Source organism: Carcharhinus amblyrhynchos, chromosome 1 (genome assembly GCF_965287045.1).
Source record: "Carcharhinus amblyrhynchos chromosome 1, sCarAmb.v2.hapA, whole genome shotgun sequence".
NCBI lineage: Eukaryota > Metazoa > Chordata > Chondrichthyes > Carcharhiniformes > Carcharhinidae > Carcharhinus > Carcharhinus amblyrhynchos.
In genome coordinates this window covers 132,573,251-132,600,822 of record NC_137324.1, presented here as the reverse complement: position 1 = coordinate 132,600,822, position 27,572 = coordinate 132,573,251, and the positions used below count along the sequence as shown (strand labels likewise).

At 41.3% G+C, this 27,572-nt stretch overlaps 1 protein-coding gene across 1 annotated transcript in view; it reads right to left on the bottom strand.

Moving 5' to 3' along the window:
- lrba (LPS-responsive vesicle trafficking, beach and anchor containing) overlaps positions 1-27,572 on the bottom strand; it is an 888,619-nt gene that overhangs the window by 524,357 nt on the left and 336,690 nt on the right. The window contains exon 36 of the mRNA XM_080192970.1: positions 267-433. Within this exon, the coding sequence (XP_080049096.1) occupies positions 267-433 (167 nt within the window). The remainder of the gene's footprint in view (positions 1-266; positions 434-27,572) is intronic.

The window sequence follows — 27,572 nt, the reverse complement described above, 5'->3', positions numbered from 1 at the left end:
CTTTGTTATTTGTTTTTCCCCTCACAATCTCAGTGCAACTGCATCTAGTGTATTCTATATAACCTTGAGGTCATATTTCAGCACATTGAGCTGGATAGATGTATCAAGAGTTAGCAACAGACTAAACATACTTACATCTCCAATGTTTAAGGCTAATAACTTCTAATATTGTATTTTAAGATATACTCACTGAAGCTTAAGCTGATGCAAATTCTTGGAATGACCTCATTCTGAACCAAACTAGAAGTTTAAAGCAGTGGATTTACCTGAGTGAAGAGCTTCCCCAAGCACCATGCCTGTCTGTCAAAATGTTGGTAATCTTCTGTACCAACTGAGTGGATGTCACATGATCTCGGTACTTAGCAGCTCTTATTAGGTGGTCACACATCTTTTCTTCTTCACGTCTTTCTGCTGAGTACTGGGCACACAGAGACTGTCAAGGAAAAACAGGAATAACATTTTATTATTTACTTTTAACTCTCACAATCAGGCACTTCAAGCCAGAAGGGACGTAGGAATAGGATCACACTGTTACTATCTGTTTCATTGAAAGCCCGCATCATTTTCAAACATTTACAACACATGCATGATTCACATTAGCTGAAGATAATCAGAAGAATTTGAATCACTATATCTTGCTGACAATCCTCTTGAGACATGTCCAGGGCTGGTCTGTGTCAACACAAACAACAGCTCATCAGTTATTACTCCATTCATGATCTTATGGAGGAAAAAGGCAAAACTTTCAAGTTTCTCCTAAGCAATAACAAGTTAAATGTTTAATGACATAGAAAGTTATTAACTATCATTAGACGTTAGGAATGGATCAATTTGGATAGCCCCAAAAACAGACACACGAATCATGTTTCATGATTAATACGCATCCAATTATTGGAATGCAAACAGCCTGCCAACTACGTGATACCTATTTATTAGAATGATGGCTGTACACAGCAAGTGGCAAGCACACTGTTCACAAATCTGCAGGGGGTCCAAAGTTGTACTTCTCAACACTTACTATAAATCCAAATTGCAATGATTAAAGCTCATGAGATGCAAAGTATTGACAGCCATTCAAGAGCTGAATCTGCATTGGAAAAAATGAAGGATAGTACAATATGGGCAATGGCAGGTTTCAGAGTTTCCAGATGCTGCACTGGAGGCCATGATGGTGGTGGAAATTATGGTGAAACATCATGTAGCCACAGGGGTCAGAAGGTCCTTGAAACACACACTGAAAAGGCTTTGGAAGTATATAGCCATTGAGGTCAGGACCATGAGTCAAGTCCCAAGGACTTGGTTACAATGTCTTAAGACAATTAATGATATCTCATGAGTAGTTAACGCTAATAAATATATCTACAAATGCCATACCTTGCCAATTGTATGATCGACGTCAGATACTTCTCACCATAACCCAGAGATGCATCTACCAACAATATCAATCAAGACGTATCCAACATTGATAAGCTTCATTGAAGCCTCATATACTTAGCAATGCTGTAAGCCTTATATCCACAAATTACAGCTGGCATACCCTGCCAGTTATTCAACTAGGATACCCATATCAGCCAAACAGATTACATGGCATGGTATTTTCATCTATTCAGCAAGACAAGATGATACACAAATGAAGGTAACATGAACTAACCAGGGAAAGATAGGCCTGCCTGTATACCGCCACAAAGGAAGCATGGATATAATCAAACTGAATCGTCCTTCTCAGATCCCACCTGTCATTCGACAACGCATCTCGTATCTTTTTCATTCCTCTATGTCCCATCCCATCACCTCACATTACCTTTGTGACTTTCTCCCTGCAAGCAGTCAAGAAGTGCAGCTTGGCTAGGTTGTGGAGGATCAAGATATCAATGACGATGAAGAAACACTGATTCAATTCAGACTCTCAGCTACTTGGTCAGAGGGTGCCAATGTGTGCAATCTGAGCAACTAGGCATGAGTGGCCTGTAACTGCCACTTCAGAAGAAAACAATAACAATGAGTTCTGCTTCAGAGGGCTCAGATGAGGACTTAAAATGAGCATCTAGCAGAAGTAGGTTAATGGCCATTACATGATAGACATGCTTGGTGAATTTATGAAAAATATTTGCCTGTGTTGCCCTCCTCAAACTGCCCTCTAGAATTTACTTCACTTTCTTCTCAGTGTTCCAGCTTTACTCAGATGTGAAATTCAAGCAGTGCCTTTGATTAGCTTTTGGCTAAGCGATCCTCCTACTTTTCTTCAAAACCTCACCATTCTGGACTTTACAGCTCAAGCTTAGGATTCATTGCCTTTGTACTACTGGATTTAAAAATCAAGAACGCTCCAGCTTCTAATAGGCTCTACACTCCTTATCCTGGTTTTCAGCATATAAAGATTGATCTACCCTCTTTTCATAGTGTGTCATTGCCAAGCTAACTGCTTGCTTTCTATGAAGATAATGTAGCTTTCTGCCACTAGGCCCAAGCTAGGCAAATCTTCCATCTTCTTTTGTCTCACGTACTTAGCCTCCAAACTGAGCTCAAGTTACCACTGCACAGTGATCAATAAAGTTAATATCTTCTCTGCTAAAGGTGCAGGCCTAGCATTAAGCTTCTTTGTTCCCTCAGCTCAACGAGCTGCAACTCTGTTGGTCTTTTCCCAAACTGACTGTCTGCTCCTGAGAGGGTAAACACAGACATAAAAAGGAACTTCCCTAATTTTCCACTGCCCATGCAGTGTACTTTGGATGTTCCAAACACCAATGTAAACAAATTATCTTTACCTTTCAAAATAACCTCAGATTTGGAATATCATGACATTCAAGGATAATGGACAAATGCAGGAAAATGGGATTGGTGTGCCTTTAGTGAAAGTTACTGTTGGTGCAGACTGAAGGGTTTTTTCTGTAGTGTATGACAGTGATTCTGTGACCCACGTGACCAATTTATCTCTCTAATGACTCTCTTCTTAAGATTTTCTGGTTCGACCAATATGGTTTTAGCTTTTTTGATCTGGGAATTACAGAAATACTCCAAATTCCTTACTGAAATGACAATGGACATTCTGGCCCTACCAAAAGCTCAAGCCAAATCATCCACTGTTTAAGTTTCTTCCTCCTAACTCTTCCCCAATTAAACGTTTCTATTTATCTTTAATTTAATTGATAAAGCTAAAAGATATACCTCTTATTCTAAAGGGAGACTGATTAGTGCACTCATGCCCAGCAGCAAATGATGTGTAGAAGCCTTGAAGTCAAAAAAAATCTTTCAGCATTGAAAATACTATTTGCTGTAGACTTTTGTAACTTGAAACAACAATGAAGAGCAGCAAACACTTGTAAAATCATGCTAATTACCACTATCAGCAGCTGGCCATCAAACAGATAATAATTCCTTGAATTAGCACTAATGAGGGGGGAGGGCTTCCTGCTCATAATGCATGTTTAGGCATACAAAGAGGAACCACAAGCAGCTGTGTTCAGTACCAAAAGTGCAGCATTGGTCTCAAATTTGAGCACTAACAACCTCTACTTTCTCAGGAGTCAAAGGAAATTTAGCATGTCAGCTACGACTCTCACCAGTTTTTACAGATGCACCACAGAAAGCATTCTTTCTGGTTATATCGCAGTTTGGTATGGCTCCTGCTCTGCCCAACATCACAAGGAACTACAAAAGGTCATGAATGTAGCCCAATCCATCATGCAACCAGCCTCCCATCCATTGATTCTGTCTACATTTCCCTCTGCCTTGGCAAAGCAGCCAGCATAATTAAAGACCTCACGCACCCCGGATATTCTCTCTTCCACCTTCTTCTGTCGGAAAAAAGATACAAAAGTCTGAGGTCATGTACTAACTGACTCAAGAACAGCTTCTTCTCTGCTGCTGTCAGACTTTTGAATGCACTTACCTTGCATTAAGTTGATCTTTTTCTACACACTTGCTATGACTGTAACACTACATTCTGCACTCTTGTTTCCTTCTCTATGAACGGTATATTTTGTCTGTAGAGCGCACAAGAAACAATACTGTTCACTGTATGTTAATACTTGTAACAATAATAAAATCAAATGAAATCAAATTGGCAATGCACAGTGATTGGCATCATAACCTGCCTGCTCTACATGCTTCTGATTGGACTTTGTTGTATGCAACCTAACACTTGACAAATATAGCATCTGGCGTGACTTGCAACAAAAGCGTGTACACATGGATCAGATGCATTTTGTTCCCAAACTGCACCCGCAGTGCCGGAACGACTACCCAGCCCAATTCTGTGCCCAAGCCATTTAAAAATCCCATTAAAATCCTAAATTTTAAGTTCATGATTATACTTGTATTACTTAAAAAATGACAACAATCTATTATGATTTACAAATAGCTAATAATATACCCATTTAATGCATCCAATGTTAAAATATAAATATTTAAACAATCACTATTTCCTTTTCACAAGTGACCTTTTTTGAGAAGATAGAGGCATAAGATTGCATCAACTACGCAGTATCAGATGAGCAATGTAAAATGGAATAGTTTATTGAGCCCTGTAAATTTGTTTCCTAGTCATGTGCTTGAAAAGAATCTGTTTTTGTGGAAATTACCAAAAGAAGTTTGAAACTTGCACAAAGGGTTTTGCAACTTAGTATGAAAAATATCAAACAACGAAAACGTGCATAATTTAAGACTTCAAGCAGTTAAGAGAAACAACATTGATATTTACTCTTACGTTGCTTATTTTTTCATTAAATATGTATCAGTTGTGTGTTAGAAATTTGATTATTTTCTTGCAAAGCATTCACTCAGATGAAACTAAAATTTTTGCGTGCGTGTAATTGGAAGGCGACCAAAACTACAGATCACAGGTTTTATAAATATATGGTAGTACCAGTTTCACATTAGCACAACAATTTTACAAGGTTACGAGTTCTGGAAAACTAAATTTATTTAATTACATTTTACCTTTTCAGAATGTACACTTTTCAATAGCTGATCAAAGCTTTTCAATTACATTTGCAGGTAAGTATATTCAGGAAGCATAAGGGTGCAAAGTAGAGAGAGAAAGCAAGCAATGGAATAAAGTGTACAGTAAATGTCTTATAAAGTGTCTATAATTTACAGTTGGAACCTCCTCCACAATTTAACCATTCACTTTTCAAGTCTGACATATAATCCATAGATATAAATCATGTTACCAGGTTACTCTCTTCCTTTTATCAATCTCTGTCTCTTTAAAGAATATTAAAGAGAAGTTTGACCTAAAACAAGCAAAATAAAGGAAATCAAATCAAAGTAAATGGAAGGATAGACTTGCATTGTGTTAAATGGTAGATGTAAGGAGGAATCACGTAATTATACGAACATAGTATTACTAATATACTGTACTATGTTACTTTACTCGTTTTAGGCCACATTGACAGCTTCTACTGAACTTTGATCTGATGAAACAGACCTGACAAAAAGCTTTGAACTATGCCAGTTACATCCTCTAATTTGGTTCTAATTTTCTCAAGTTTCAATAGTCCCAGAGGGTGCTATTCGAGAGAGAAACTCACACCATGGGTTGTGTTTTGCTACTGATGCGGATTCACATCAATTAAGCTTAACGAGAGTAAAAAGTGATTCAATCCTCCAGTTTAAAAGATTTTTGGACTTGAACACCCCCACCTCAAATTTAACATTACTTCTATTTAACAAAAAATAAATACCACAAGGAAATCCTTAAAACCTCCAGAAGATGGCATAGAAAAATTAAAGCTTAAGAGTATAATAGTGAACAAAAGTCATGCAATGTCAAAGTCTGACAGCCATATTCAAGTGATGCCTCTGTCATTTCTTGTTAAGAAGTATTGATTTGCCTCAGCATGGAAAGAAACAAAATCCAATGAAGCAGATACATCATAATAACAGCCATCAAGGTTAGCGTACGCAGAATACTCATCAAAAAACACTTGTTTTCTGGTTTTAAAAGGCTACCTGTAATGTGAAAATACAATCATTTAAAAATAATAGTTTGTATAAGACCTGAAGTTATAAATTTCTCTTCTACGGATAAACTGATTTAAAATCTGAAACTGCAATAAATTTGATATTTTCTCTGGATGTACGTATGAGTAACTAAGGTATGAAGCAATTGAATTTCACCTGTGTGATGTACAAAATAAAATAGGACTGTGAGAACACTGGATGAAATAAATGTGCTCATAAATTGGAAGGAAAAAAAAAACAGATCTTTGCCACACTCCACTTTTTACCTTTACTTCTTACTGTCTCAATTTCAACCATTCTTCGTTTCTTACTTCAAGGTAAGATGGATGAAGCAGCTTGAACTGCAAAATAATCACCGAGGATCTGACACTGGTGTCATCAATGCAACTCTATTACCAGTTTAAAGGAATGTGATTCTACAGAGTACAAATGCTGCTCCCTACAGAAACATTCTGTAAATAATTGAATTTGTAAACTTCCAACAGAGATAGCAAAATTCAGTGCAAGGTTTCCTCCCTTTAGACCTCCAGACAGGGAGTTGGAAACCCATCATTCCCCTACTACAATTACTTCCATTCAGGTTTCTTTTCCACACTGCATAGACAAGAGCAAAATTATGAAGCTGAAACGTAAACCTTGAGAACCTTAAACAGCATTTACACACCTTGAGAGCCATTTCCATTCACTGTAAAGCTGTGAGGCTAAGAAATATGAATTCTGTTATTTAACAACCCTCACCCAGATTTATCCAAATACAAGATAATCCTCAGGAATATCCCCTCAGCAACCTCACCTGGTGCAGTTTGAAAGTTTAAAAAGAGATGAATATTCAAAATGCAGTTTTATATTTTAAACAAATTGCTCAGCAATATTAAGCCCATTTTCTCCCAGAATTAATTTAACATGACTTCGATACTCAAAGTACATCTTTTGTCAGCTTGGCTCAGCATCCTTACCTCAGCCAGAAGACCAAGTGCCAATCTGGGCTGACAAAGCGCAATGAGGGAAGGTGCTATTTTTAAGAAACTAAACAGGAGCCCTATCGACTTGCCCTGATAGATCTTGTGCCTCTGCACTAGCAGACTACATGTTTGACATCCAGTCTTCAGTGAGCTGCAATACCCTTCAAGAATATGCTGGGTAACTTAAAACATCATTTTGGTCCAACCACAAACTTCGTATCCTCGTCACTGATTTATTTTTAATTGATTTCCTGGATGTGGGCCAGCATTATTGCCCATCTCAAGTCCCCCTTCAGAGGGTGGTGGTGAGCTGCCTTGAGTACTGCTGCAGTCCCTGAGGTATAGGTACATCCACAGTTGTTATAGGGGTAATTCCAGGATTTTGACCCAGTGGCACTGAAGGATAGATTTCCAAGTCAGGATGATGAATGACTTGGAGGGAAACATCCAGGTGGTGGTATTCCCAGGTATCTACCATTTTTATCCTTCTAAATGGTAGCAGTTGTGGGTTTGGAAGGTGTTGCTGAGAAATCTTGGAGTTCCTGTTGTATATCTTGTAGGTGCTACTGTTGAATGATGGTGGAGGGATTGAGTGTTTGTGGAAGGGGTAGCAATCAAGCTGTTTTGCCTGAAGGGGTGGCAATGGGCACAGTGGCCATTCTGCTGCCTCACAGCACCAGTGACCGAGGTTCGATTCCGGCCTTGGGTGATAATGTGTGTAGAGATTGAACATTCTCCCCGTGTCTGTGTGGGTTTCCTCCAGGTGCTCTGGTTTCCTCCCACAGTCCAAAAATGTGTAGTTAGGTGGACTGGCGATGCTAATTTGCCCATTAAGTGTCCAAAGATACAGAGACTACATGGATTAACCATGGTAAATGTGCAGGGTTATGGTGATAGGGCAGGGGACCTGGACGGGATGGTCTTTCAGAGAGTCAGTGCAATCCCAATGGACCGAATAACTTCCTTCTGCATTTTGGGATTATAGAACCATAGAAACCCTACAGTGCAGAAGGAGGCCATTCAGCACATCGAGTCTGCACCGACAACAATCCCACCTAGGTCTTATCCCATAACCCCACATATTTACCCTGCTAATTCCTCCAACCCTATGCATCCTGGGACACTGAGACAACTTAGCATGGCCAATGCACATCTTTGGACTATGGGAGGAAACCCACTCAGACATGGAAAGAACATGCAAATTCCACACACAGACAGTGACCCAAGCCAGGAATCAAACCCTGGAGCTGTGTGGCAGCAGTGCTAACCATTGTGCCACCATGCCATAAGTCTATGATTCTATTTGATGGATGGTGCTGGAGGTGAATTCATCCAGACAAGTGTTCCATTATACTCCTAACTTGTGCCTTGTGGACAGGCTTTGGGGTTCTCGCCGCAGGAATCCTAATCTTTCACCTGCTCTTGCAGCCACAATATTTATATTGGTGGTCCTGTTCAGTTTCCGGTCAATAGTAACCCCCACGTCGTCAATAGTGGGGGATTAAGTGATGGCAATATCACTGCATATCAAAAGGGTGATAGTCAGATCTTCTCTTGCTGGAGGTGGACATTGCTTGGCACTTGTCAGCCGAAGCCTGGATGCTGTCCAGATCCTGCTGCATTTCGACAAACTTTCAGTAAATGAGGAATCACGAATGGTGCTGAATATTGTGCAGTCATCTGTGAACATCTCCACTTCTGACCTTATGATGCAAAGGAGGTCACTGATGAAGCAGTTGAAGATGGTTGGGCATAGGATACTAAGGAACTGCTGCAATGATGTCCTGGAGTAGAGCTGATTGACGTCCAACTACCACAACCATCCTCCTTTGAGTCAGGTATGATGCCAACCAGTAGAGAGCTTTCCTCATAACGTGAGGTAGATCCATTCAAAAGTCTGATGGCAGCAGAGATGAAGCTGTTCTCGAGTCGGTTGGTATGTGTCCTTAGACCTTTGGTATCTTTTTCCTTATGGAACAGAGTATGTCCGGGATGCATGGGGTCCTTAATCGTGCTGAATGCTTTTCGGAGTTGACAGAGTCAACGGATGGGAGGTTGGTTTGCACGATGGACTGGGCTTCATTCATAATCCTGTGTAGTTTCTTGCGGTCTTGGACAGAGCAGGAGCCATACCAAGCTATGATGCCACCAGGAAGATTGCTTTCTATGGTGCATCTGTAAAAGATGGAGGGTCATAGCAGACATGCCAAGTTTCCTTAGTCTTCTGCAAAAGTAGAGACTTTGGTGGGCTTTTTTAACTATAGTGTCGGCGTGGAGGGACAAGGACAGATTGTTGGTAATCTGGATACCTAAGTACTTGAAGCTGTCAACCATTTCTACTTCATGCCATTGATGTAGACAGGGTCATGTCCTCCACTACACTTCCCGAAATCGATGACAATCTCCTTCGTTTTGTTCACATTGAGGGAGAGATTATTGTCATTGCAACAGTTCAGCAGATTCTCTCTTTCCTGCACTCAGTCTTGTCATTGTTTGAGATCCAACCCACTACAGTGGTGTCATCAGCAAACTTGAAAATCGATTTGGAGGGGAATTTGGCTCCATAGTCATAGGCGATAAGGAATATACCAAGGGGCTGAGGACACAGCCTTATGGGGCACCGGTGTTGAGAGTGATAGTGGAGGAGTTGTTGTTGCCTAACCTTACTGATTGCTGTCTGTGGGTTAGGAAGTTCAGGATCCAGTCGCAGAGGGAACAGCCCAGCCCCATGCCACGGAGTTTGGAGATGATGGTGTTGAAAGCTGAGCTGTAATTGACAAAATAGGAGTCTGACATAGTTATCTTTATTTTCTAGGTATTCCAGGGTTGAGTGCAGGGCCAGGGAGATGCCATCTGCTATGGACCTGTTGCAGCAGTAGGCAAACTGTAGTGAATCCAGGCAATATGGGAGGCCGGAATGGAGTTGTGCCATGGCTAACCTTTTGAAGCACTTCATAATGATGAATGTCAGAGCCACCTTTGATAGTCATCAAGGCAAGCTGCCTGGCTTTTCTTAAGTACTGGGATGATGGCAGTGTTCTTGAAGCAGATAGGTACCTCAGGTTGTTGTAAACAGAGGTTGAAGAAGTCTGCAATACCCCCATCAGCAGGTCCATGCAGGATCTGAATGCTCATCCAGGTACCCAATCCAGGTCAGTCGCTTTCCGTTGGTTGACCTTCAAGAAGGCTATGCTGACGTTTGCAACAGTGATCTCGAATACAGGTTCATCCGAGGCTTCCAGGGTAGAGGGCGTGCTCTCACTGACCACAGAATGCCCGTTTGATAGAAATGGGCTGACAGAGATCAAGGATGATCGAATTGAGACGTTTAAGATTATTAATACGTTTGATAGGATAGTGAGCAAGACAATTAATTCCTCTGAATCAGAAGTCCAGAATAAAGGGGCATTACCTTAAAATAAGAGCGGATTAAACAGCAATGATGTGTGCAAGAAGTCTTGAGCGTGGCCAGTGTTTGGCCCATTTCAAATTGGGTAACAGAGCTCACATAAGAATTACAAGTCTGCTAAATAACTTTGCAGCAGAATAAATACTAGAATCAATTAAATTAGTATTAATTGCTAAATATCCAGATGAAGAAAAATAGAAGTGTCCAACATGGATTTTAGAAAGGAAAGTATGTTTCATAGACTGAAGACCTTTTTGAGGGTGAAAAAAAATGCTTATGAGGGGAAATGTAGCTCATGCAGTGCACATAAAAACCTTGGACAAAGAACCCCGCAAACTATTTGGAGAAGGGCAAATGAGACAGAATTAGGGAAAGGAGGGCTGATTTACTTAATGCTTGTTCAAAAGGACAAAGCAGAATGTAAGGATATTTTTCCTCAGTAATTGAAAATGAGTTGTATTGTCTCAGTTCTGTTCTGAACAATATAATTTCATTATGTGTATAAATGAACTAGATATAGGCCAAATCTGCAGATGATACTAAAATGTGAGATAAAACTATTATTTCTGAGAACCAAAGGAATTTACTTAGGGTTATTGTTAAAATGTTGGAATGGACATGAAAAAATAGATGGACTTCCACTCAATAATTAAGAGATATACTTATCTCCCACTCAATCTGACAAAAAACAGAGTAGGTGGTCATTATCGCATTGGTTGTCACTGGTTGACGTAATGTATTAAATCAATTAGCTGGTGGTATGTGGTAGTTAGTCTGCTTCTGACATCTTGCCTCCAGCTCTGACCACTGGCTAGCAGTATAACTACTGCTAATAAGCTGTTATAGAAGGGTGAAACCAGTACTGTTCAGTACAAGTTCTGCAGCAGGAAAGCAGCCGAATAGCTGAAAGATTACCATCCAAAGGACTAGGGGGCACAGCCTCAAGATAAAGGGGAGGCGGTTTAGAACGGAGTTGAGGAGGAACTTCTTCACTCAAAGGGTGGTGAATCTCTGGAATTCTCTGCCCGTTGAAGTGGTGGAGGCTGCCTCGCTAAATATTTTTAAGAAGCGGGTTGATGGGTTCTTGATAAGAGAGGGGATTAAGGGTTATGGGGAGAGGGCGGGAAAGTGGAACTGAGCCACAACAGATCAGCCATGATCTTATTGAATGGCGGGGCAGGCTCGAAGGGCTAGATGGCCTACTCCTGCTCCTATTTCTTATGTTCTTATGTTCTCAAAGTACTCTACTCCAGATTTTCAAGGTTTCGTTCCTGAGCTGCCTTCTCTCTGGAGACACCCAAAAAGCAATGGAAGCTATTTACCCATAACCAGGGGTTTGGCTCATAGGCATAAGGGCATACCAAATGCCCTACGGGCCTGTATGTCATGTGTCTGGGAACCTGGCCTCCTCCAAATCCCCTACAGTTTTGTCTGGGTCAGTGAGGTACCCAGTTTATACATGAAGGGAGGCACTACATAGGGCTTGTTAAAGATGGGATAGGTGGAAAAAACATATGCACTTGACTCTCTTTTCCCTTCTACTACCCGCTTAAAGTTGATTTAGCTCATTTTCTCAAATGGATTTAAATCCCAGATGAGCCCCCAGTTCTGTTAGACAGAATGTATCTGCCCATAAAAAGTGTCTTTACTTACCCTAAGAATGTGCATTCCAATTAAATATTTTAACAGCAAGATTCCACAAGTTTAAAATACAGAAGGCAATTTATACTCAAATTTATTCACACATTTACACATCACACATTTTACATACAGGCACACACACACACATTTTGAATAGAGATAGGATAGGGCATTTTACAGATTACAATTAATTCAGTTACCAACTTATGATTTCCATTCTCACAAGTGACTGGGCTGTAATTTTCTGAACGGATTTGATGTTTTAAAGTTGAAGTGAGGCTCTTGCAAAGTGAAGGGTTCACAGCAGGTTGCAAGGTTTTTTGTAGTTGAATATTTAGACAGGCTGATTCTCAGGTGAACTTTGAAACTGCAACAGGTTAAGTATTTGTGCTGCTCAATAACTTTCATCTAGTTTCAGCATCTTATCCTCAGACTAGCTGATAACTGATGGATCTGCTGAGTCCTGAAACCAGTTTCAATCACAAGCCCACTGAGTTAACACTTTTAAGGCTAACCCAGTCTAGTCTGGATGGAGTAGGCCATCATGATACAATGGGAAGTTGAACTTTGATCTTCCCTTTTGTCTGGTATAAAACATGGAGAAAGACGGCTTCGAAACTCCAGTCTTTAGATGTTGGCCCATCCTTAAACAATGATATTTTATTAGGTATCGCTGAAGACTTGATATGCTATATAGTCTAAATGTCAGCTTATGTGTATCCAACTTTTAAAAGTATTGACTGGAAGTTCATAATATAACGTGTCTCTTCTAGACTTGACAATATTAAAGTCAAAATGTAATGGTAGAAATATATAAACCTTATTAAGGCAAAACTGGAGATTTGAGTGTTGCTTTGGAAGCCATAGGATATAAAGAATGATGAACAACAGAAAGATAAAATGTAGGATGTTGCCTGAGAAAATACAAACAAAGACATGAAAAGCTGGGGCTTTAAGCAGAAACGGCAATTTGATAGAAAAACTTACAACCGTACAGAAATGGGAACCAAATAGACAATAATTATAGAAAATGTTGTAAAAACTTAGCAAGTCAGCCAGCATCAGTGGGAAGAGAGAGAGTTAAATGTCCAGTCCAAAATGATTTTTCTTCAGAACTGGCGAGTTTTTTCAGCACTATGCTTTTTTTAGATTTCCAGCATATGTAATATTTTTCTTTTTTTTAAAGAAGGCAAAAATATCCAACAAGGGGATTTAAATGATTGCAATATACTCCCAAACATTAAGCACGTTGTTGCTGACTGGTTGCATACTTCAGCAGGGGGTGCAAAATTGTGAGAGGCTAACACCAGTTCAAGTAAGCCTGCTCTACTCAAAGCAAATCAGAGGAGATGCATTTTGACTGAAACAGCTGCTGGAAGTTAATCGAGATGTCACAATGACTTCAGAAAAGTACAGGAGTGGCACAAGGTGGCAGAGAGAAAGGTTCTTTGTCACAAGAGGCATATCCATAGGAGGCTTGGGTGCCCTCCAGGAAAAACCTAAAGTGGCAATGGAAACAGATAGTCATGTAGGTCAAAGTTAGCAGTGCAACCAAATCCTTGATACAATTTGGAAAGATCACACAATTAGTAAAGGTCAGTGCATGCATTTCCAAATGCCGCATCCTACTCAGCCAACAACGATTTATTTCAATCACAACTTATACCTCATATTTTGAGCTTCACCCCAACCTCTCTCACTAAGCACTGGAACAAACCTCAACCGTATCTCATAGCTTGAACGCACCTCCAACTATTCATCCATAATAACCACACCACCCAAATGCATTGGCTACAGGTCATTGGTGACATGCCAGCTAACAAGCACCTGCCCAATGAAAGTGGAGGAGTTGTCTTGAGCGGCTGAATGATCTACTCTTGTTCACATTTCTTATGTGCTTATTATTGAAACAACTACAATCAAGTCTGTAGCCGGTGGTGGGGCTGAAACCATTAAGTATGACATTATGTTGCTAACAATTCATGTTGCAAATGGTCTGAGCACAGACCTCTTGCTTACCTCTTCACCCCTCACCACAACTCTATATTCATGTCTTTCTCCTTTTGATATCCAAGAACAGCAAACTACTCAGGCAGTGGTGGCAGAGCGAAAAGTGACAGAGGAAGACCATTACTCGCTCTCATGCATGTGGCCACCAGCCCAGACAGTGCACAGCACTTACTTTAGAGGGCAGCTAAAAGGCAGGAAATACATGTGATGAAACATCTAACACAAGCAGCCTGCAACAAAGGCAGGGGGAAGGGGTAAGGAGGTACTAATCACAGCTCACTGGAAGACAACATTTGATCCAATGTAAATTTGAGATCATCCAAAGCTTTGCCACCTGTGACTGAAGTTGCACTACGTCCCTTTCTCCTAACATGCCTTTGCTTCACCGACTCCAAGTCAAATATTGTTTTGACTGTACAGTCCTCATCCTTGTTTTCAAATCTCTCAACTGCCTTACTTCTTGCTGTTTCTGTAATCTCCACCAGCCCAATCCATCACGCAATCAATCCATCACGCAAATTAGCCTCCCATCCATTGACTCTGTCTGCACTTCCTGCTGCCTTGGCAAAGCAGCCAGCAAAACTTTCATCTTCTTCCATCTGGGAACAGATACAAAAGTCTGAGGTCACGTCCCAACCAACTCAAGAACAGCTTATTCCCTGCTGCCATCAGACTCTTGAATGGACCTACCTTGCATTAAGTTGATTTTTCTCTATACTCTATCGTTGACTATAACACTCCTTTCTGCACTCTCGCGTTTCCTTCTCTATGAACAGTATGCTTTGTCTAAATACTGCACAAGAAACAATACTTTTCACTGTATGCTAATACATGTGACAATAATAAATCAAATCAAATACTGCAGCATTACATTAAAACTGAGACCTAGCGCCTTCTCAATTCGGGAACTGCTCCTTCCCATCAGAAAATTGCACACGTCACGTCACATCACCATCTGAGCAGTGAGTGAAGGAAACCATGGAATTATAGATGAGTTAGCTTAACATATATTGTTGGGAAATTACTATGGTCTATATATTAAAGATTTGGTGATTAGGCATCTCAAAAATTTTAAGCACAAATTTTTTGAAGAGGAAGGGGTGACTAAAATCTGTATAGATAATATTTACATGGACTTCCAGTAAGCATTTGATAAAAACACAAGATGGCCATTGATACCTACTGTACATGTGCACCCGTCCGCTCATGCGCAAAAAACCAATTACATCATTTTCAGCAGTGCCAGTTGGGTTATTTGGATCCTGAAGCCATTCATCAAGTTTCTCCGAGTCCTGCTGTGGGTAGGCTTTCAGGACATGGCCTCCCCTCGGTTTCCAGGGATCGCTGTTAGGGAGGCTTTTGATCTGCTTGGTTGATGACTGCAGTTCTAAATTATAACCTCCATGTCCCACAATTGCAGTTATGGGTCTTCTTCCCAGTTACAGAGCAGGCTATCTGAAGCAGGAGATTCAGAAACTGCACGGAGGCTACACCCTTACTGCCTGCACGTCAAAGGGTTCAGAAAATGGGAGAACCACTTCATGACCCAAATAAGCACCACCAGAAGCAGCTCCAGAGCTGCAAGGGTGGGATATGGATCTTATAATCTAGGGTTGCAGCTTTAATCAGATGCATCAGCAGCCTCCCCCCCAACCGTGATCCCCCTCCTGTTCTACACCCAATCAACTCGGAGAAGGTGAGGCTTTTTAAATCACTGTCTTTGATAACTATTTGATGAAGCTCTCTGTTCCTGGTAGTTGCCAACTCCGTCACTTGCAATGATGTCATGGAGTAAAAAGATAAAACAGGACAGCATGGTGACTAGCACTGTTGTCTCACAGCTTCAGGAACCTGGGTTCAGATCGGGCCTTAGGTGACTGTGTGGAGTTTGCTCATTTCCCCCATGTCTGCATGGGTTTCTTCCCACAATCAAAGATGTGCATTTTAGGTGGATTGGCCATGCTAAATTGCCCTTTAGTGTCCCGAAATGTGTAGGTTAGACAGATTAGCCATGGTAAATCTGTGGGGTTGGAAGGATAGGGCAGGGAGAGGATCTGGATTAGATAGGGATTCTATTAGAAAAGTACAACTGTGAATGCACTGCATTGTCAGCAAATGCAGTCATTTGATAAAAGTTCCTTATAGAGACTGCAAGGAATCGAAGGCCAATTATTAACGTGATTAGGAAATTGGCTAAGTGGAAGGAGAAAAGAAAGTAGAGATAATGGGAAGATAGCCTAATGGGCAAAGCATTACTAATGGATTTGTGCTGCGACCTCAATTATTTACTGTGTTTATTAACAGTTAGATGATAGGATAGAAAGCCACAAACACAAGTTTTGCATTACATAAAAATAGGCACCATTTAAGCACGGTAGATACAAATGTGAAGTTAACAAGAGCTATTGATAATACATGGAAAGCTATGTCAAATGGATTTCAATAGAGGTATACTGGAGCTAAAGGGGATATTTTCTAAATGATGAAACATTAGAGGTCAAAAGAGATTTTGGGGAGTCAGGTACAAAGTTTCATGGACAATACAAAAGAAAATCAAGGCAGCTAATGGAATTCTCGTCTTTATATCTAGTGGAATGGAAGAGGTAGTGGAAGAAGTCATATCTCAACTGTATAAAGTCCTGCATGGTTAGATTATACCTGGAATACTGAAAGCAGCTCAAAGCATCACACTTCAGGAAAGATAATTGACTTGGGGGAGTGCAGTGCAGATTTATCTGAATGATAGTTGGAATTCAAGGATTAAGCCACAGGGAGAGATTAACAAAACGGGCTGTTCCTTGCAATTAAAAGGTTATGCAGCGATCTAACTGAAGTTTTCAAAATATTAGAAGGAACAGAAAATGCAGATAAAAAAAATCTATTTCTGCTATCTGGCAAGTCTATGACTAATGGGATATATCTAAAAAAGAGCCAAACTGTATCAGGAGTAAAATTAGAAAGCATTTCTGCACAGAGAGGCTGGTATACATTTGGAACATTCTTCCACAAACAGTATTTGACACTAGGCCAATTGTTAGTTTTGAAGCTGAGATAGATGGATTTTTGGTCGAAGGAATAGAGGGCCACAGGACAAAAACAGGTACATGGAGTTGGTTTTCAGATCTGCCATTCAGTGAGATCAGAGTTGATAAGGTTAGAGGGATTAAATAATCTACTCCTATTTTCCCTCTCATGGATCCCATGGCACAATTCAGTTACATTTACCTTAGTGATGGAAAAGGATAGGCATATACTGAAGGGCAGGAGTTATAGCTGGGGGAAAGGTAATTATGAGGCTATTAGGCGAGATTTAGGATACATAGGGTGGAGTAGGAAATTGCAGGGGCTGGGAACATCTGAAATGTGGAACTTATTCAAGGAGCAGCTACTGTGAGTCCTTGATAAATATGTACCTGTCAGGCAGGGAGAAAGTGGTCGAGCGAGGGAACCGTGGTGTACTAAGGAAGTTGAATCTCTGGTGAAGAGGAAGGAGGAGGCTTATGTAAAGATGAGACGTGAAGGCTCAGTTAGGACACTGGAGAGTTACAAATTAGCCAGGAAGGAGCTAAAGAGAGAGTTAAGAAGAGCTAGAAGAGGACATGAGAAGACTTTGGCAAATAGGATCAAGGAAAATCCTAAAGCTTTCTACAGGTACGTCAAGAATGTAAGACTGGTTATGGCAAGATTAGGGCCAGAGACAGCAGTAGGAAGTTGTGCGTGGAGCCTGAAGAGATAGGAGAGACACTGAATGAGTATTTTTCATCAGTATTCACGCAGGGAAAAGTCAGTGTAGTCGAGGAGAATACTGCAATACCAGGTAGTAGACTAGATGGGATTGAGGTACATGAGGAGGAGGTGTTAGCAATTCTTGAGAGTATGAAAACAGATAAGTCCCCTGGGCCAGATGGGATTTACCCTAGGGTTCTCCGGGAGGCTAGAGAGGAGATTGCAGAGCCTTTGGCTTTGATCTTCATGTCGTCATTGGCTACAGGTATAGTGCCGGAAGACTAGAGGATAGCAAAATGTTGTCCCCTTGTTCAAGAAGGGGAGTGGAGACCATCCTGGGAATTATAGACCAGTGAGCCTTACTTCTGTTGTGGGCAAAGTTTTGGAAAGAATTATAAGGGATAGGATTTATAATCATCTAGAGAGAAATAAATTGATTAGGGATAGTCAACATGGTTTTGTGAAGGGTAGGTCATGCCTCACAACCTTCGAGTTTTTTGAAAAGGTGACCAAAGAGGTGGATAAAGGTAAAGCAGTTGACGTGGTGTATATGGATTTTAGCAAAGCGTTTGATAAGGTTCGCCATGGTAGGCTACTGCAGAAAATGCAGATGCATGGGATTGAGGGAGATTTAGCAGTTTGGATCAGGAATTGGCTAGCTGATAGAAGACAGAGAGTGGTGGTTGATGGGAAATATTCAACCTGGAGTTCAGTTACAAGTGGTGTGCCTCAGGGATCTGTTTTGGGGCCACTGCTGTTTGTCATTTTTATAAATGACCTAGATGAGGGTGTAGAAGGGTGGATTAGTAAATTTGCTGACGACACCAAAGTCGGAGTCGTCGTAGGCAGCGAGGATGGATGTTACAGTTTGCAGGAGGACATAGATAAGCTGCAGAGCTGGGCTGAAAGGTGGCAAATGGAGTTCAATACGGAAAAGTGTGAGGTGATTCACTTTGGTAAGAGTAACAGGAGTACAGAATATAGGGCTAATGGAAGGACTCTTAGTAGGTGTTGACGAGCAGAGAGATCTCGGGGTACACGTGCATAGATCCCTGAAAGTTGGCACCCAGGTTGATAAGGTTGTTAAGAAGGCATACGGTGTGTTAGCTTTTATTGGTAGAGGGATTGAATTTCGGAGCCGTGAGGTTATGTTACAATGTACAAAACTCTGGTGCGGCCGCACTTGGAGTATTGCGTACAGTTCTGGTCGCCGCATTATAAGAAAGATGTGGAGGCATTGGAAAGGGTGCAGGAGAGGTTTACCAGGATGTTGCCTGGTATGGTGGGAAGGTCTTATGAGGAAAGGCTGAGGGACTTGAGGTTATTTTCATTAGCGAGAAGAAGGTTATGAGGTGACCTAATTGAGGCATACAAGATGATTGAAGGATTGGATAGGTGGACAGTGAGAGCCTTTTTCCTCGGATGGTGATGGCTAACACGAAGGGACATAGCTTTAAATTAAGGGATGGTAGTTATAGGACAGATGTCAGAGGTAGGTTCTTTACTCAGTGGGTAGTAAGGGCGTGGAATGCCCTGCCTGCAGTTGTGGACTCGCCAACTTTAAGGGCGTTCAAATGGTCAGTGGATAGGCATATGGATAACATTGGAATAGTTTAGGTTAGAGGGTCATTAGATTGGTTCCACTGAACGGCACAACATCAAGGGCCAAAGGGCCTGTACTGCGCTGTAACGTTCTATGTTCTATTTCAAAAAAATGCAAGAAGTAACTCCCTCAATGTCTTGGCCAATGCTTATCCCTTTACAGGTTATCTGATCATTAGCACAGTGTTTTGTGTGAGACCTGTGTGAAAATTGTTCATCACATTTCTGGCATTACAGTAGTAATTACACTTCAAAAAAGTACTTCATTGGCAATAAAATTTTTGGAATGTCCTGAGGTTGTGGAAATTGCTGTATTCAAATTCAAAATCTTGCAATTACTATAGTCAGCAGATAAATCAACCTCTGAAACCTCAAATAATTCCTACATAAACATGGGTCAATATATGTAGAGTACAAAATTAAACAGGGATCAACTTATACACCAGCATGCACATGGGTGGTTGCCACCTTTGTCATTTGCCACACGAGGTCTGCTCTGTATGGTCGCATCTTAGATTTAGAAAATATCCCCTTTAACTCCAATATACCTCCATTTGACATATCTTTCCATGTACTATCAATATCTCTTGTTAACTTCACATTTGTATCTACTGTGCTTACAATGCTGCCTATTTTTGTGTAATGCAAAATTTGTGTTTGTGGCTTTCTATCCCATTATCTAACTGTTAATAAACACAGTAAATAATTGAGGTCACAGCACAAATCCACTAGCAATGCATTGTTATTGCATTCTGATGAATAAAACACCCACTTGTGGGTGAAAAATTGAGGCTGACTACAAATACAAATAAAGCGTGCCGTGCCTGAAAAGTGAGTTCCAATTTGTATGCTAAATGTACATAAAAACCTGATTCTTTGGGGTTGTCTCATACCACGGGTCGACTTGGATGCCATGATCTATGTCCCAAGATTTCTCTAACCATAAATGTTCAGTGCTTATGATATCACAGCAACTGTTTTTTTTACTTATCTGAAATCTCAATATTGCTTTTTCAGATTTATACTAAATTGTACAATTAAAATAGATTAATTTCAATTTCTGCAACTTAGTACCGATCTTCAACTTCAAATTCTAGTACCATTTTAAGATAAATAATTGAAATAGTTTTAATCCAACAATTATGATTCTCACATATGTGCAATGTCATGTACCTTAAAACTATGGACTAATGTTTCAATCTATGTTAAATTTAATATACATTTAATTTACAGGTTTACTGTCTTGAAGAAAGGTGAGGTAAAAGGAATCTATATCTATGAAATGTGTCTGGAATAGACTGATATGGTGCTACTTCAGGATTTTCTAATCAAACACACCACTTAATAAAAACAAACATATTTCATTGTTAATGAAGCTCTATAAAGGAGGGTTCGATTCTTTCCATCAAAGCAAAGTATCAAGGAAAATCTCTCAGAGCAACAGAGGGCCATCATCAGAGGATCTTTTTCACATTAAGAATCCCATTAGAAAGAAAACACTAAAAGGTAATTGAATTTACTTCAGTTATCTTCATCTCTGTCAGTTACTGCTACAATAACTTACTCTTCAGAGCAGAGATAACTCAATTCTTTCCAGTGAGCATATGTTATGAATCTTTTAAGCAAACTTGTCTAAATCATTCTGGTCACCTATCAGGTTCCACGTGAGAGTGCAAACATAAATGTATTTTTTTTTACCTACTTGAAAATTCACCTTCTTTCACATTTTGTTTGAAGGTTCACCTGACTTTAATATCATTGTTAATGATTGCTTTGTTATAAATGTTTGTGGATTATTAAAACATATAAATAATGCAGTATTTTAATTCAAACAAAACTAAATGTAATGCAACTAATTACAGCTTCAATAAAAAAAACACTGGTTTTGATGCTTAATAAATTATGTCAAGATTTGACGTACAATTCCTAAGTGCTTAACTGTAGAAGTTGATGCATTGCCAATACATACACCAACAAGATTTGTGTATGCAATCTACAGTATATGAAAATTTTGTGCGTCACTCTTTTCTGATAATGATGTTTACCCAAGTCAGATATACCCACACAAAGCAATTCAGGAATTTCTACAGAAATACAGCATCTCTGTTATACAGTTAAAATAAAAACTTTTATTTAAATGCTTGTGTTCCTATGTCTCATCATATTTCAAAGAACAGGGAATTGTGTTTTAAAATGTAATAACTTATATAAGCAAGCACAGCATGACGTTTTGTGCCACTCCAGATCTCAAGAAGATAACTACTTTTTTTCCTTAGTGGTTTAAGGAAGCAAAAATGGTCTGGAGAACTCATTGCCTTTCTTTGAATGATATTGAACCATAGTATCCAGTTGAAGTGCTTAAGATCTGGTGTGGGATTTTAACTCGCTCATCTGATCCAGAGACGTGAATCTGATCAACTGAGCCATGCTAATACTGGAAGCGATATCTATAGCAAGATAGTTTGGCACTGCAGTAAAAACAAGATGAAAATTTAGAACCTCTGATTTGATTAGCAACGCCATACTACTTTTCTCCTCATCCCGCAACCTCTTCTGACTTGCAAGTTGCACATCATTATAACAACTACATATTGCTTTCATCTCTCTCCTTACCATGGGTTTACCCAGTGTTGTTTTTCTTTTAGATAACCAAGACATATAATCTAGGCAGGTAGTGCAGGAAGTCCAAGAATAGTGTGATGATGAGACTGCACATATCTTAAGAGGGTAGCACGGAGGCAGAACCAGCACATGCTGAGACACTAGAGACACCAGGCACATGTAGGCAGCAGTTTCCCCAGTGAGAAAAGAAAAATTCTGTCGTCTGGTTATGTGATTCTACCTCTCATATCTTGTAAGCAAAGGCATGCATCTTTATGCCAAGTATTCATGACTTTATCTGGTCATTCTGTTTTCCCCCAATCTCTGAAACATTTTTCATTGCTTGCATCTTTGAAGGCACCATTTGTAAGGAATAATCCAAACCAGCTGTATTGGTGCTCTCTTGACACTTTCTGTACATATGTTGAAAAATGATTATACTTTAGCATGCCAATCCTTGAGGGTTTGTTGCATTATTAATTAGGAAAAAATCTTAAACAAAAATATTTTTAAAAAATAAATAAAGGGCTCAGTGCCAAGTCTTATTCATTGTGGAAAAAGGAAGGCAAAAAAGTTACTAGCTTATTTAGTTACTGAACAGCATGGAACATGCTTAGATAAAGATCAAGAGATCTGCAAGTAATAGGCTCAACACATCCAGCACAGCAATCAATAAACAAAAGCGGGTAGAATCTTCCACGTAATCTGCTGTGTATTTTGCCGTGGGGAAAGTGACCGACCATTGCCCAGCAGCAGGATCTTCTGGTCCTGTCACTGTCAACAGGGTTTCACATTGAATGCATCCCTCACCACTGGGAAACTCCCACTGGGGATCTGTTGGCGGTGGGACCAGAAAATCCCACCTGGGTGAATGGCCGGAAATTTCCAGCCAGTATGTTAAACTACATTGCCAAATTGATACAGAATGAACTTGAAGGCAGGTGATGTGCTGTTTCTGTATGATGTGGGAGCTGGTGGACGCCAAGGTCCTTTCCAATGACCATGTCTGTAGTAAGTGCTAGTTGCTTGAAAAGCTGCAGCTCAAAGTAGATGAGCTGAACTCTGAGCTTCAGATAATGGGTTACAAGAGAGAGTCACACCCCCTAGACTGGCTAACTCTGAGGGTCAGGAACAAAAGGGTGCTGCTGAGAGGAAGGAGGGGAGAGGAGAGTGGGGAGGGAGGAAGGAGGGGAGAGGAGAGTGGGGAGGGAGGAAGGAGGGGAGAGGAGAGTGGGGAGGGAGGAAGGAGGGGAGAGGAGAGTGGGGAGGGAGGAAGGAGGGGAGAGGAGAGTGGGGAGGGAGGAAGGAGGGGAGAGGAGAGTGGGGAGGGAGGAAGGAGGGGAGAGGAGAGTGGGGAGGGAGGAAGGAGGGGAGAGGAGAGTGGGGAGGGAGGAAGGAGGGGAGAGGAGAGTGGGGAGGGAGGAAGGAGGGGATCCAAAGGCCTCAGCCCCTGAATCTGCACAACAGGTTTGAGGTTCTTGGTCCCAGTGTGGACAAGAACAAGGGCTGCAAGGTTGATGAGCAAACTGCCCATGGTACAGTGGTGCAGAAACAGGACAAAGAGGAAGAAGTAAAGAGGAATGTAGTGGTAATTGGGGATAGTGTAATTAGGGGCATAGACACTGTCCTTTATGACAACGATAAAGAATACAGAAGGGTGTGTTGTCTGCCTGGTGCTTGGGTCCAGGATGTCTCATCTGGGCTGCAGAGGAACCTGGAGTGGGAGGATGAGAATCCGGTCGTTGTGGTACATGTGGGTGCCAACGTCATAGGCAAAATGGGAACTAAGGATCTGAAGAGGGAGTATGCAAAGCTGGGAATCAAATTAAAAAGCAAAACAGACAAGGTGGTTATCTCTGGATTACTACCTGAACCACGTGCAGATGGGCACAGGGTAAATAGGATTAAAGAGATGAATGGATGGCACAGGGATTGGTGTGGGAGGAATGGGTTTGAATTTATGGGGCATTGGCACCAGTATTGGGGTAGATGGGACCTGTTCAGATGGGATGGTCTTAGTCTGAACCGTGCCGGGACCAGAGTCCTGGCGAATTGTATAACTAGGACAGTACATAGGGATTTAAACTAATGGGGGGTGGGGGGGGGGGTGTGTGTGTGTGTGTGTGTGTGTGTGTGTGTGTGTGTGTGTGTGTGGTGGTGGGGGGGGGGGGGGGGGGGGGGGTGGTGTGTGCGCATGTGCGTGCGAATTACAAAATCTAAAGTAAAGGAGAAGGAACGGGCACGGGAAAATGTTGAGGATGTCCCAATAATAAATGGAGTAGGGGGCACGAGAAAGGTTAGTAGCGTTCCTTCAAATAAGGTCCAGATAAATGCTGGTATAAAGACACTTTACCTGAATGCACGAAACATTCGGAACAAAGTGAATGAGCTGATAGCTGAGATCAGCACGAATGGATATGATCTAGTGGCCATTACGGAAACGTGGTTGCAGGGTGACAGGGACTGGGAGCTGAATGTCCCAAGTGTTTGGGTAGGATAGATGGGAGGAAAAAGGGGGTGGGGGTAGCTCTGGTAATTAAGGATAATATCAGGGCGGTAGTAAGGGAAGATATAGGCTCCAAAGAGCAAAACGTGGAATCGTTGTGGGTGGAGATAAGGAACAGCTAGGGGAAGAAGATGCTGGTGGGTGTGGTCTATAGGCCCCCAAATAATAACTTTGAGGTGGGGCGGGCTACAAACAAGCAAATAAATGATGCGTGCAGAAATGGAACGGCGATAATTATGGGGGATTTTAAACTGCATATTGATTGGATGACCCAAGTCAGAAGCGGTGAGCTTGAGGAAGAGTTCTTGGAATGCTGTTGGGATAGTTTCCTTGAACAGTATGTGACGGAACCTACGAGGGAGCGAGCTATCTTAGATCTGATGTTCTGTAACGAGGCAGGTAGAATTAGGGATCTTATTCTGAGGGATCCTCTTGGGACGAGTGATCATTGTATGGTTGTGTTTTTGATGCAGCTGGAGAATGAGAAAGTAGGGTCCCGAACCTGTGTCCTCTGTTTGAATAGAGGGGAGTACGGTAGGATGAGAGAGGAATTGGCAAATGTAGATTGGGGGCGCAGATTGGTTGGTAGGACAGCTGAGGAACAGTGGAGGATTTTTAAGGAGATCTTTTTTGGTACTCAGCAGAAATATATTCCGATGGTAAAGAAGGAATGTAGGAGAAGGGACAACCAGCTGTGCTTATCTAAGGAAATAAAGGAGAGTATTAAATTAAAAGCTGATGCGTTCAGAGTGGCTAAAAGTAGTGGGCAATTAGAAGATTGGGAAAAATTTAAAAATCAATAAAGAATGACTAAGAAGGTGATAAAGAAAGGAAATATAGACTATGAAGCTAAACTAGCACTAAATATAAAAAAGGACAGTAAAAGTTTTTACAAATATATAAAGAAGAGAAGGCTGGCTCGAGTGAATGTTGGACCCTTAGAGGATGAGACGGGGGATTTAGCAGTGGGAGATGAGGAAATGGCTGAGGCTTTAATGAAGTTTTTTGCCTCGGTCTTCACGGAGGAGGGCATGAATAGTTTGCCAGATCTTAAAGATAGAAGGATGGTAGGAGTTGAGGGCCTGAATGCGATTACTGTCACTAGAGAGGTAGTGCTTGATAGACTAATGGGACTGAAGGCGGACAAGTCCCCAGGACCAGATGGAATGCATCCCAGAGTTCTGAAAGAAATGGCAGAGGTGAGAGTGGATGCCTTAGTAATTATTTACCAAAATTCGCTGGATTCCAGGGAAGTGCCGGTAGATTGGAAAACAGCTAATGTTACGCCGCTGTTTAAAAAAGGCAGCAGACAAAAGGCAGGGAATTATAGGCCGGTTAGTTTAACGTCTGTAGTTGGAAAAATGCTTGAATCCGTCATCAAAGAAATAGCAAGGCACCTAGAAAAGAATGGTTTGATCGAGCAGATGCAGCACGGATTTGATAAGGGGAAGTCGTGTTTGACAAATTTATTGGATTTCTATGAGAATGTGACTAGTGCGGTAGACAGAGGGGAACCGGTGGATGTGGTGTTTTTAGATTTTCAAAAGGTGTTTGATAAGGTGCCTCATAAAAGGTTGCTACAGAAGGTCAGATTGCACGGAATTGGGGGTAAGGTGTTAGCGTGGATAGAGGATTGGTTGTCTAATAGCAAGCAGAGAGTTGGGATCAATGGGTGCTATTCTGATTGGCAGTTGGTCACTTGTGGAGTGCCGCAGGGATGGGTGCTGGGGCCTCAGCTATTTACCATTTATACAGATGATCTGGAGGAGGGGACTGAGTGTAGGGTGACGAAATTTGCTGATGACATGAAGATGAGTGGTAAAGCAAACTGTGTGGAGGGTGTGGAAAGTCTGCAGAGGGATCTGGATAGGCTGAGCAAGTGGGCAAGGAACTAGCAGACAGAGTATAATGTTAGCAAGTGTGAGGTTATCCACTTTGGCAGAAATAGTAGTAGGAGGGATTACTATTTAAAAGGCGAAAAGCTGCAGCATGCTACTACGCAGAGGGACCTGGGGGTCCTTGTGCATGAGTCGCAAAAACCTAGTCTGCAGGTACAGCAGGTGATCAAGGTGGCAAATGGAATGCTGGCCTTTATAGCGAGGGGAATAGAATATAAAAGCAGGGAGGTCTTGCTGCAACTGTACAGGGTACTGGTGAGGCCGCAGCTGGAGTACTGTGTGCAGTTTTGGTCGCCGCACTTGCGCAAGGATATATTGGCCTTGGAGGGAGTGCAGAGGAGGTTCACTAGGCTGATACCGGAGATGAGTGGGTTGGACTATGAAGAGAGACTAAATAGACTGGGTCTGTACTCGTTGGAGTTTAGAAGGATGAGGGGGGATCTTATAGAGACGTATAAGATAATAAAGGGGATGAATAGGGTAGAGGTAGAGAGATTCTTCCTGCTTAGAAAGGATAGCAGGACTAGAGGGCACAGCCTCAAGATTGGGGCGGGGGGGCAGTTTAAATCAGAGTTGAGGAGGAACATCTTCACTCAAAGGGTGGTGAATCTCTGGAATTCTCTGCCAGTCGAAGTGGTGGAGGCTACCTCGCTAAATATATTTAAGTCACAGGTAGATAGGCTTTTGATAGACAGGGGAATTAAGGGTTATTGGGAGAAAGCGGGAAAATGGAACTGATCCACTTCAGATCAGCCATGATTTTATTGAATGGCGGGGCAGGCTCGAGGGGCTAGATGGCCTACTCCTGCTCCTATTTCTTATGTTCTTATGTTCTTATCATGTTCACCTTTACATTACTTTGGTCAGACCGCCCCCTAATTACTATGTTCAGAGCCAATCTTTGAAATGCAAAGAAAAAGTTCAAGCTTTGGAACCAGCATATGTGATCTCTATTGTGAGAGAACTGAATTCTAAGAAAATGACTTAAATTCTCTAATTTTAGGAAGAGGAAAATGTGAGGAGATCTTGAAACATGCAACAGATTAAGTGGAATGGAAAAGGTTAATCTTGGGCAATATTTAAAATTAAACCACTGTCACAAGTATAAATAATTTATGCACAAGTATAAATTAGTAAATCAAAGTTCAGGACTAATGTCAGGATACACCACCACACAAGGGATGAATGCCTACAAAAGGCTTCTAGGCAAGATGGCTACAGCAAAATGTCGCAAGTTATTCAAGAGGTAGTTG